This window comes from Kwoniella dendrophila, chromosome 8, assembly GCF_036810415.1.
Source record: "Kwoniella dendrophila CBS 6074 chromosome 8, complete sequence".
Taxonomy (NCBI): Eukaryota; Fungi; Basidiomycota; class Tremellomycetes; order Tremellales; family Cryptococcaceae; genus Kwoniella; species Kwoniella dendrophila.
Window position 1 is genome coordinate 389879 of NC_089483.1, and position 12552 is coordinate 402430.

The 12552-nt window shown below is 35.8% G+C and overlaps 5 protein-coding genes across 5 annotated transcripts; 3 read left to right on the plus strand and 2 right to left on the minus strand.

The window, feature by feature from the left end:
* Window positions 1–47: 47 nt before the first annotated feature.
* On the minus strand, window positions 48–1182 carry L201_006008 (uncharacterized protein; the record flags this gene model as incomplete). The annotated part of the gene is made up of 5 exons (XM_066221733.1): window positions 48–223; window positions 350–425; window positions 581–957; window positions 1030–1045; window positions 1111–1182. The coding sequence occupies 5 exons, from the start codon at window positions 1180–1182 to the stop codon at window positions 48–50; spliced, it is 717 nt and encodes a 238-aa protein (XP_066077830.1).
* Window positions 1183–1608: 426 nt separating this feature from the next.
* L201_006009 (uncharacterized protein) lies at window positions 1609–3020 on the plus strand (the record flags this gene model as incomplete). The annotated part of the gene is made up of 3 exons (XM_066221734.1): window positions 1609–1826; window positions 1909–2185; window positions 2256–3020. The coding sequence occupies 3 exons, from the start codon at window positions 1609–1611 to the stop codon at window positions 3018–3020; spliced, it is 1260 nt and encodes a 419-aa protein (XP_066077831.1).
* A 3067-nt stretch (window positions 3021–6087) lies between these two features.
* Window positions 6088–8007, minus strand: L201_006010 (uncharacterized protein; the record flags this gene model as incomplete). Its single annotated transcript, XM_066221735.1, has 2 exons — window positions 6088–6726; window positions 6811–8007. The coding sequence occupies 2 exons, from the start codon at window positions 8005–8007 to the stop codon at window positions 6088–6090; spliced, it is 1836 nt and encodes a 611-aa protein (XP_066077832.1).
* Window positions 8008–8915: 908 nt separating this feature from the next.
* Window positions 8916–10170, plus strand: L201_006011 (uncharacterized protein; the record flags this gene model as incomplete). The annotated part of the gene is made up of 3 exons (XM_066221736.1): window positions 8916–8952; window positions 9047–9933; window positions 10048–10170. The coding sequence occupies 3 exons, from the start codon at window positions 8916–8918 to the stop codon at window positions 10168–10170; spliced, it is 1047 nt and encodes a 348-aa protein (XP_066077833.1).
* Window positions 10171–10846: 676 nt separating this feature from the next.
* Window positions 10847–12226, plus strand: L201_006012 (uncharacterized protein; the record flags this gene model as incomplete). The annotated part of the gene is made up of 3 exons (XM_066221737.1): window positions 10847–11087; window positions 11170–11294; window positions 11357–12226. 3 exons carry the CDS (start codon window positions 10847–10849, stop codon window positions 12224–12226), a joined length of 1236 nt encoding a protein of 411 aa, XP_066077834.1.
* Between the last annotated feature and the right edge of the window lie 326 nt (window positions 12227–12552).

Here is a 12552-nt window from a genome sequence, read left to right on the forward strand (position 1 = left end):
CGAAGTACTTTCTTCTAAAAATTACAATCTTATACATTGAGTTTTCTTTATTTTAATGCTTCAGTTAACCAATTTTTCAGATCCTCAATTTCCTCTGGTGAAGATGAATGTGGTAATCCTTCATAGGATTCAAATCTTAATCCTGGTCGTTTGAAATTTGTACCAGAGGGCAATAATGGAAAACCTAATTTTTTAGTCAAAAGTTCGATCGATTGTTGACCGTCTGTTAAATTAGATGGAATAAGGAATACAATATCAGCTTAACTGTATCAGAGGGATATGGCATCTCATAAAAAAAGAAAGGAAAAGGGTGATTGAGCTTAGCTAAAAGGAGAAAAGCAAAACTCACACTCATAATTTACAACTTGATCAGCAGTACCGTGACCCCAAAAGATTGGTATTTTATTTGCGTTTTCTGATTTTATCTATTTTCGAAATTAAAAGAATTACAAGGAAAGAAGAAGCATGTTAATCAGTAAACGAGTAGTAATGAGTGTAACATAATATAGCGGTAACAAACATGACTCAGAAACTAAGGTTATAAGATATTTTTTGGGATTAAATCCTATTATCAACTCACTTGATCAACTTTATGATTTAAAGCAACCCAAGTTGATAAACCAATTATACCACCTAAATTTCTTTTTGTTGTTAAACCTGTTAAAATAGAAATTACACCACCTTGTGAAAAACCACCTAAAATAATTTTATTTTCTGGTATACCTAAATCAATTTCTTGTTGAATTAATTGATCAGTAGTTTCAATTGATTTTAAAATACCTTTTTCATCATCATATTTTGAATCTGTTAAATTATCTAATGTTGATAAATCAAACCATCCAGGCATATACATTCCTCTATTTAAAGTTATTGGTATTCCTGGTGCATGTGGTAATATCCATTTCACACCTGGAAATGAATTCCATAACATTTTTGCAACAGGTAACCATCCATGACCTATACATCAAACACTTATAACCGTTAACAAGATACCCTTCTATTACATCAGATCAAGCCTTGCAGACCTACCACTATCCCCTAGACCCTAATTTGGACATATATATGAGCTGTTTTGTTCCATCTTATTGAAGGTTAAGGAAGCTGGCTCACATGTAGAAAAATCACAGTAGCTGTATGAGCCTCTTTAGGCGATACTTTGAGATGCTTTAATTGGGTTGCCATGTTATCGATTGGAAAATTGAATTCAGACGCGATAGAGTTTTGTGGGGATTTGGATGAGCTTAGATTATCGGTCAAGTAAAACACCGAAGCAGCAGATAAAGAGATGATGAGAACGATTCTGACAGCCCAAGAGATCATGCGTCTGTATCTCAAGACGAAGTTGTAAGGCAACAGCATATAGATTAATCAAGGTTATTGCATGGCTGAGCTCTACATCCTCATCAAAACATCCCTCACTCTCACTCTCGCAACCCTTTTAGGTGATGATGAGAATTGTGGAGACTCCACTATACTTTTAATGGAATTTATATATTCGAACGAATTTAAGCGGCAAAAGCATACCATAGTATGGTGGGTATTTCGATGTTACTATTTTAACATTTTCCTACTTTTCACTCTTAAATATTGGGACAGATGACACACAAAATGGCTTCAATCATATCTCGTCTATCTCTACGATCAGCTGCTACACGACAGTCTAGCATCTCGAGATTCACTGGTTTGAGAAGTCTTTCAACTTCTTTAGTTAGAAGAGATGTCTTATCAGAATTGGAAAATCAATTACATCCTCGTGAATTGATCGAAAGAAAACGTAAAGAATTTGAAGAAAAATATGGTGATAAGTTGAACAAGAAAGCCAAAGCGTAAGTCTTGCATTCATTTTTATATTTCATTCCAACAATTTGAGAAGATCTAGTTAATGATTCAAATCTCACAACTTAATAGCGAAGGAGTGAAAGATTTAGATTCATTGAAATTAAAAGTATTAGCACCATCAGTTAAAGCAGCTTTAAAAGCTAAAAAAGCAAAAGATGCAGCTTCAGCACAAATCAAATTCGAAGAGGAAGACATAGGTGAAACACAGCATAAGAAAGATATCGAAGGTCAAAAAAATGCAAGTGAAAAATTATCTGATGCTGTAGAAAGAAGATTGAAAGAAAGAGAAGTAAAGAAAAAGCAAGGTTTAACGAATCAAGCTGAAGGTGATAGAGCTGGTATCAAGGTAAGTCAAAAAGTTCTCATTGGCTTCCAGATCAGCTTACGATAACTTTCTTCGATAACTGTCAAAACAGCCCCTCTCATCTATCATAAATCTACCCTTAATTCACCTCACGCCTCATGACGCTAACGCAATATCACAAATATGGACAGCATACCATACTCAACACCCAACATTATCAAATTCATTCCTATCAGCTACATTACCTACATCGATATACAAATCGATGATTTCAGTAGCCAAGAAAAACCCATTTTTCGTCTTACCTTTACCTAGATTAACTCAAGCTGAAACTTCTAACGGTGAAGAAGCAAACAAGAAAGGGGAAGTTCAAACAGATGAATATGAAATGTTTTATTTACAATGGATATTTCATCCTACATCAACGCAATCTTTACCACCTACTATATCAAGTGGAGCTGGAAATGAAATCGAAGAAGAATTACCTTTAACTTCAAGTTGTATATTTACACCTTTAGAAGAATTCAAAAAACAAGGTGAATGGTCACAACCTTATTTAGTTTTAACGCATTATCCAGAATTATCAAATTCACATAATTTAGTTTTAATGAGAGGTGAAATTTCACCTTCATCTGCTTCATCAGGTTCATTAGATAGTAAAACGAATCCAGGTTTTTTATTAAGTCAACAACAATCACAATTATTAGCTTTAGCTTTACAAAGATTTTATTGTACTTCAATTGAACCAAAAAATGAAGATGAAAAATCAAAACAAGAAAGATTAGCTAGAGCAGATGCTTTAGTTGGTTTTAGAGAAAGACCTGAACAATGGTCGTGGCAAGGTTTGATCCAGCAGGCTTATGGTGGTTTAGTATAATACAAATTAATGTAGATCAATGCATTGCATGGATGGAAAAGGTCTCTTTTGGCGGTAAGCATTGATGTGTGATAGCGTCGCCGATCACATTCATGATTACTTGAAAGTTTGATTGTTTGATAAGAAATCAAGGAAAGTAGGGAATATGTCATCTCTGATCTATCTACTTACCTGAAAACTCACTACTGATGCGGTGTATATGTAACGCACTAATTTCACTAACATAACTCGTTCAGATGCTATGAAGAAAAAGGAAGAAAGGAAAATTCAATATTAGAGAAACAGAGTCAGGACGCATGACCCCTTTGCGACTTCGGTCATTCTCTCAAGACCCATAATTTGGCCAACAGCAGGTCAAAGCGCACCCAAATTGCGGTATATATAGCACTTAACAAGATATATCAATGGATGGCGTTAGCTTAAAAACATTACTGTACCATAACGGTAAAGATCGACTTGGACTTCTTTAGCATCTCTGCATATGAAGGTTGTAATTATCATATTCACCATCTATGGAGTTACTGAATTATCAGAGGAATTCTAAACTTCTATTGGTGGTTGATATGATAATTACCATGGTCATGTGCAGAGATGCCCAAGAATATCCCAGCGATACGACTTGTCTCATGAAATCAAATATACGAAATACCTCTCTGAGTTATATGATTTGAAACGGACGCGCGATCAATCCTCTTCTTAAATCTTTTCTTTTGGTCGAATGGATCATTATTGCATTATTGACTGAACCAGGTAGATTAAAGGTCTACATGAACTCTACGGGAATATACAGTAGCAGGAGGAAAGAATAATGGGTAAGTCCGTGCGTTATTTTTGAGTGGCACAAGATTCCTAATGATACCTTGATCGAAAAAAACCAAACGATATATAAGCGAGTTAAATTTACATATCATCAGATCGCGTAGCTAAAACACAATCCTGAACCATAACGGTTAAGTGTAGAATAAGCTGTGGCTTCTCTGCAGGACACTGCACGGAAGCTCAAGTGTTGACACTTGTGTGGATCTAGGCGCCTTGTCTCAAAAGGACACGCGATCAATCCTTTCCTCAACCTATTTCTTTTTGTCGTATTGATCTCAAAACTTCAACAAATATATGTATTAGCTATATGGTCACTTGTGAAGTGAGAATAGGGGGAAAGAAAGAAAGGTGGTTTGTGCGTTATCAGCTGGTGGCGGATGAAGGAAGGACCAGACATTTATCTAATGGCAAATTTAGTAACTCATATCCTACTAATAAATATGGAACAAAGCGGTATATGAAGGAACTAAGACTTCCACTGATGTCATCAGATCGCGTTAGCAAGAAATCATCGATGGACCATACCTGTCAAGTCTGCTTGGATTTCGTATGCCTTGGTCTCCACCTCACCAAAGTGCCTTTGCGAGTTGTCCTGCTTGTCTACTGAGAATAACAGGTCGCGTGATCAATCCTGTTGGTGTTGTAACCTTTTTATAATCCCTCGAAGTCGTGATTGCGAAGATCGACAATATCGTCATATTATATGAGGGCGATCAAGGTGAAGAAGGTGGAAACGATATTTTGGATAGGTATAAAGTATTTTCGGTATTATCTAAATGAAATCAAAAAATGAACAAAATGAAGTAAACATGGTCACGGTCATGATCATGGTCAACTCGGGACTCCATATGGAGATCAACGAGGCTTGTTGAAAAGTACTGATAAAATACATCTAGAGTCTTTTGGCTGGCGTGATGATATGACCACCGCGAAAAAGAAAAATGGAAACTTAGTATGCAATTCTTTGCAGGAATGTTTGTGGTAGGTCGATGATTCTTCATCATACGTTACACGATCACAAATTGACTATATAAACCATCAAATTTCCTAAAAATCAGATCGTGTAGCAAAAACACATTCTCGAACCATAACGGTTAGGTGTAGAAAATAATCCGCACTCTCGAGCCAGCGGCTCGAGGGTGCAGAGTAGTTCTAGGCGACATTGTCTTCAAAGAGACGCGCGATCAATCCTTTTACATGTCATTGTACAAGTAAAACTGCTTTCTTTTTGTCTTATTGAGCGACTTGGACGAAGTGGGGACGGGGAAAAGTACTATGTATTTATGATTGATGGAGAAGGGGATTAAAATTAAAGTTGCCCCAAATCGGAAAATACTGTAAGAGGTACAGTGTATGTCACGCACAAAAATAAATGGCGACCTGATGTTGATTTGATTATTTATTGTTTATGCTGACAATGCTGGACATTTGAGAATGTAATACTAAATTCTGTACAGTCTCAGAAGGTGTTGTCTGTGAGATATGCGTGGTTCCTCTGTGAAGATCTATAGGAAACAATACCAACATTTTTTGCAACATCTTTAGCTGTGATGAAAACCTAATCTAGATCTTGAGGTAAATATGTGCCGTATACCAGTGACTTGGAAGACACCGATTGTACTGCATTCGATATTCAAGGTATATATATATTCATTGAAAATTCGATCCATTGGTCGTGTAGCAAAAAACAGCTCTGAACCATAACGGTTAAGTGACTTTGGTACAGCTCGCTTCAGCTGTGTGACAGTTATGAGATTATCTCATCTTAGGCGATTTGTCTTGAAAGAGACGCGCGATCAATTCTTCTGTAAAACAATGCTACATATCATGTTTAATTCTTTTCGATTTTCCTGTTGGAAACTAGCAGCGACGATGACTTGAAGAAAAGGGAATCGGGACGAAATGAGCGTAGTCTTGTGTATGTGTGTAATTACAATCCGTTAAAATGAGCGGTATGAGAAGTGGAGGGTATTTGATGGGAACTTGTTACGATGGCGATGATGATGATGATGATCAAATAACGTTTTTCATGATGCACTACTCCACACAACACACAGATTAATCGGGATCCAGTCAGCTCACCATCATCCCCTATAGATCTTTAGCTCAACATCAATTTTCATTTTTGATCATGATATACAAATGACCTATACATCCGAGCTTACAACAGTAATACTTTGGCATCAATTACACTAATTCTGTATACACAACATATTTTCTACAATGTTTCATTTTGAAGGTGTTAATCTCATTGAAGATCTCTCGCCATACGTCTGGTAACGATTTTTCTTGCTTCTATACCTTTATCAGGTAAAGTTATTCTCCATTTCCTCAATATTTCCCAAGCAGATTCAGGTAAATGTAAATTTCTCTTTGGAATTTGCCAATCTTGTTTTTCATTTATTGATTTATACAATTTCTTCAATATCTGTGGAGGTAAAGTAGCATTCTTAAACGAAGTATGATTACTCCATCTATGATCTACATCTTCTTCTGTTTTACATTCTTCCATCGATCTATATTTATCTTTATAAGTGATATCATACATTTTAGGTTTAACAGTTAACAATTCTAATCTTCGTAAATGATAGAATTCTTCTCCTGTAATTTCGTTGACATAATTTCTAATTATAACTCCATTTACTCGTTTATCGCACCATTTAGACGTGTCTAGTATATCTTCTATGGATGATGAAGATAAACAACTAAATTGGACTACCAGTAGATTAGGTGATGATCGTAGATGTGATATAACATGAGGTGAAATTGAATTTCTCGGTGGTGGTGCTTTAGCCCAATCCGGTGCTGAAATATGACGATACCATTCCGGTGTACGACATGGTACAAGTATAGCTCTTAATGAGGGGAAAGGAGGTAGATGAATATTCTGAAATGCGGGGATTAGCTTTTAAATTTAGGAATTCTAAAAATGGGGCTTATATTCAAAGTGCATGATGCACTGTTGACTCACTTCAATATACGTTTCACTTTCACATTCAATAGCTTGACTCTGAACAAGCATTTCAACATTGTCAAAGCCAGTTTTTGCTGTTCCCGATGTTATTCTTTCAAACCACCATCTAGCTTCTATACCCCCTATCCATTCTAATCTCTTCACGTTCTGATGCTCTTTCAAAGTTTTAATCTCTACTTCAGTCAACGCATCTTTACCGTTTTGCCATAACCTGGCAACTTCTGTAAAATCAAATCTGATTTCATTCAGGTTTTCAGCTTGTTTGATCAATTTACAGATTGACTTTATTGATTGAGGACTGACCCGATTCATTTCTAATTTTTGTAATAGAGGTAATTTTGGTACCAGGATATCTGTATTTACGTAGGAAGAATTTGGCCAAGATGGATTGATAATTAAGTGTTCGATGGTATTATTACCTATAATATCGAATATATTTGATAGCTGTGTGTCTAAGCTTGGAGTAACTCTTGAAGCGATTTCTAAAATTTGTAGTTTCGTAAGGTGACAACTTGTTAATCCGATAGCTTTAAGGAATGTTGATATGTCTAATTCAGGTTTCTTCCAAGAGTTTATCCTTGAATTGACATTGGATGATCCTATCTTCACCATTCTAAGATTACCTCTTACCGATTCACACATTGATACCATCTTTGTTTGTATATCTTTCCCGTCTTCATCTTCATCAAAACCGGATTCTGGTAATTCCATGAGTAATTCCTTTACATGATTAGACCTTTGAGGATTATCACTCAAAGCTCTATATACTTGTTTGATTCTACTTTTGAACTTTAGAGTTCTAAGATTCCAGCATACACCGCTCTCCACGATTGACCAATGATTACCTCCTGAGCCACCTTCTGTAGCCATTATAGAACTAAAGTCATTGAGTATATTTTCGATTTCCGATGTTAGCGTTAAATCTTCTAATTCCTCCCACGATGGCATATCTTCTTCCCATAGCGAAAACTGCTTATCCCAATCTGCAGGTAATGACATATCAATTCTTGACCATATGATTGATTCCGCTACATCTTGTAAAGATCTTGAAACCAAAGCTAAATTATGTGCATCTAAAACTGAAAGATAAGATACTACGCGAAGTTTCAGCTCAAGTGGGAGCCGTTCGATCGGTGATTGTCCAGCAGCATGTATATCTAGAATCGGGATTGTTGATTTCCCTTTACGAGGCATTGTATATTCTGCTCTGAAGATTAAGCATGAAAAACTGAAGCACCATTGAGGCGTGAATGATAAGTTGGTTGATGACCAGCAGCCAGCAGCAAGCAGCAAGCAGGAGTAGTCGGCTATCGGTCTCGATTAATTACCTTCGATCATGGAAAGCTGAATCCACGTGTTTATCGCTATGAGTGCATCACATCACAAGCATAGAATCTGGACTCATAGCATCTTTTTGTCTATTCTGTCTATGAATCTAGACCCACTGAGCATTGCCATATCCAAGTTACCACAATATAAAGTTCACTTTTGCAAAACAACATCTTGATGATTGTATCAACTACGGGGTTTATGCCCTTATAGCCTTTCAGTCGTTTAGTAGTGGTGGAACCGTGCTTATTGTATTTTGGGGGTTTAGTATGAAACAGATATTCCCGTCACTATGGTAGACCATCAAGAACAAAAACAAAAACCCAAACCCTCAAACATGACTTTTGGCATACCTCGATAAAGGGTCTACGTCTTATGCACACTATATTTTCGCTAAGTACTAGTACTAGCTCCGGGTAATTCTAAGTGAACGTAAAGTCGCATGTAGATCACATCAAAAAGGACAACGCCCCCTAATCAGATACTTTTTATTCGAATCACATCTCAAACTCAATCAATATGACCATATAATACATTCCTATACGTATATATATATATTCCCTCTGCGTTTTTCCAACTTTTCGACATCATATTATTTAGATAAAAGTCATTTTCAGCAAATCATATTCACCATAATCGCTTGTCAATCATGGGAAAAGCAGTCATACCTTGTCCTAAACCTTTCATAGATCGTATAGTAGGAACAATAGAAGGTGTAGATCTACCTATCAGAATATGGCCAGCTAAAAAAAAATGGTGATATCGAAACGGAAATGGGAAAAAGACCTTGGGTATTCTGGATTCATGGAGGTGAGTTGGAAAATCTATTTGTATCTCAACGGAAAAGATAGAACCTAATAGTACGACGAAATTCATATCTCTTATCACACCGTTTCTTGTTCAGGTGCATGGATATACGGGCAACATTATCATCCTAACCCATGGGTAATTCCTGCTTTCAGATCTTTATCCTACCACATAGTATCAATAACATATAGATTTATACCTCAAGTTGGTGTTGATGAGATTTCATCGGATACATCATTAGCTTATGAATGGTGTAAGAAGAATCTAGGTAGTATACTTGGTGAAGATAATATAGATTTAGGTAATTACATCAGTGCCGGTGAAAGTGCTGGGGGAAGTTTATGCTTGTGGTCAGGTAATCATTTTAAACCTAAACCAAAAGTTGTATTAACATTATACGCTACAAGTTTTTTTGATGATCCATATTATTCAAAACCTTTTGAACGTATGACATTACCTAATTTTGGTACTTCAGAATTCAAAATTGTTAATGTATTAATGAAAGATACGAATAACCCGAAAAATGCTGTAGTAACAAATCCATATACATTAGATTTACCTTCATTTAAATCAATTGAAGATTTAGCTTTATATTTAGGTTTAGATCTGAATGATAATTATCATCAAAATTTTTTTAACAAAAATAAAATTGAAAAGTTTTTTGAAAGATCAGATTTTAATTTATATTTATGGAAAAATGGTATATCACAATCGATAATTTTTAGAAAAAAATATTTTGATGAAAATCCACAAATTGAATATGGATATGGATATCAGCGAGAGATGGAAAAATTATCAGCAATGTATTTCATTAAAGATAATGAATTTGATTATCCACCAACTATTCTAATTCATGGTAAAAAAGATAATGCTGTACCTTTACATCAATCTACAAATTTGGGTAAAAAATTGAAAAAAATGAATATACCTTTAAAAGAAATTTATGTACAAGGTAAAAAACATATGTTTGATGTTAATATATCTGTAAGTGAGAAGTGATCAGATTAAAAGCAATATAATATCGATTATCCTCGAGATTGTCTTCCACCCGTTACCTAATACGGTACTAAGCTGATCACTACATTTTCGTTCTTACAGGGTCCCGAAGATCCTTTGTGGGATGTGGTCGTTGTACCTGTCATTCAATTCGTCAAAGACCATATCGAAGTTACCCAACCTAGAGTCGTAGTAGATAAACCATATAGACAAGCTAGATTATAGATTTTGGGCTCAGATTCTTGGTGAAACGTTGGTACATGTTTTTTTCCCTTTTAAAATCGGTTCATGTGTTTTCCTAAAACAAATTGACGACTCCTTCTTCGAATCCATCTACTTTCCGGATTTTCAGGTATTCTTTCTCATAAAACAATGTCTTCCAGTCGTCTTATTTGTTTGTGATGTATCGTATATATCGTGTCGAGTTTTCTTGCATGTATATAAGGTTGTTCCAGAATCATGTCAGACGGTAATTATCGGTTGCGGACTCGTGTTATAAATTCGGCAAAATTGTTATGCTGTGATTTCGGATATGAGCGTCTTTCATGTACATGTAAATCAAATATTGCCAATTATCAACCACCATCGCCAACTAGCATTGTCACTTTCGCCAATGCCTCTACCCAACTTCGCCAATCATAAATGTCCAATTGGAACTTTCGCTCTTGATCATAAACAATATCGCCAATTCGATGTGACAACAATCTTCGCATAGCAAGATGAGCAATCTCTACATTTCACTCAGCAGGACCTCGTACCAGTGACCTTCGGATAACTCATACAATTGCATCTTTCTTGGAAAATCTATATAAGGGATCAAGATATGGTATCAATTGTGATACGGATATCATTTCATCATCTGATTAAATCTGAGACAGTAAACGAGCGGCCACCATATATCATGTCATCCAACACCGAAAGACCTATCATTATCCTTGGTGCAGGCATAATAGGTTTAACAACAGCTATTCGACTATTAGAATCATCCTTATATCAAGACAAAAATATACCAGTTCATATAATTGCTGATCATTTACCTAATGATCCACTTGATCCAAAGTATGCAAGTACGATAGCTGGTGCTCATCATTTGTCTTTTGCGGACGACGATGATGAAAGACAAAGAAGGTGGGATAAGCGAAGTGAGTTTAAACACCAAAATCAACCATACTCATACTCATAGTGTCTGATCATGAGTACATGCTAATGACAACATCCTTATAGCCTTTCAAATTATGTATAAAGAATGGAAAGATGAAGGAGAATCGACAGGATTGATGGTGATGAAACAAACTGAAATGTTTGTAGGTCATACGAAACACCTAAAGATCTATGAAGAACACCCTGATGTAAGTTTCGAGGTTTCTACTTATATTCTTCTTGATCAAGCTTATTTAATCATACGGTATAGTTCAAAGTAATAAACCATACGGAACGTCCAGACAATATCGATCATTCAGTCAGCTTCACATCACTTACAATAACACCTATAACTTATTTAAATCGACTGCTTAAAAGAATATCTGAATTATCCGGAGGAAAACTCATTATACATCGATATCATTTACCTTCCTTAACATATCTATCACATCCTTCAATTCAAGCTATGATCGGGCCCCATATTCCATTGGCGGTAATAGTCTGTGTTGGGATTGGAGCGTTAAATTTAGGTGATGTAGAAGACAAGAATGTATTTTCAACAAGAGGTCAAGTAGTTAAGATTAAAGCACCATGGATCAGATCAGGATATACAAGACAAATAGGTACTTTGGATGGTGGTGAGAATGGTGAAAGAACTTATATCATACCTAGATCAAATGGTGAGATTATTTTAGGTGGAACAAGAGAATTGAATGATTGGTTTCCATATCCACGTCAATCAACTATTAAAGATATACTTAAGAGAACAATTGAAATTTGTCCTGATTTGATACCAAATCATTTAATCGCACCTGCTTTATCTAACCCACAAGATCAATTACCGTTGGAAGATTTGAATAAAACTAAGATTGGACATACCGGAATAACAAAATCCATTTCGCCAGAATCGTTAGAACCATTGATAATTGAACATTTAGTTGGTTTTAGGCCTTCAAGAAAGATTGGGACCAGATTAGAAAGAGGTAAAGATCTGATTCTCGATCAAAACGATCAAAATGAAAAAACAATAGTGATTCATAATTATGGTCATGGTGGTGCTGGTTGGCAAAGTTGTTGGGGTACAGCTGAAGATGCTATTTCTCTTATGAATGAAGCTGTAGTAGGTCGCTCATATATCTAGTTGTATTATCGCGGATAAAGCCAAAGTGTCATGCTGACTTTAACTTTCATGTTAGACGAGCACGAACCACAGATCTGAAAATCGAGGTGCTAAGCTGTAAAGGATGATTTGAACCCACTTTTGTAGCAGTTAAGGACGTCAAATCTTTAATTATCAGTCATCCGTCGTATATGGATGCGTTGTGAGTGATTGCGTTATTTGATGATATGAATGCATTAGCCCTTTTTATATATTATCAAGTTTCCAAACTGGCAACATTGTGAAGCCTTACTTGATTCAGGTCAGCCTACCTGCTTTCAGTCAAAATTGTAATTAATGAGCTCCTC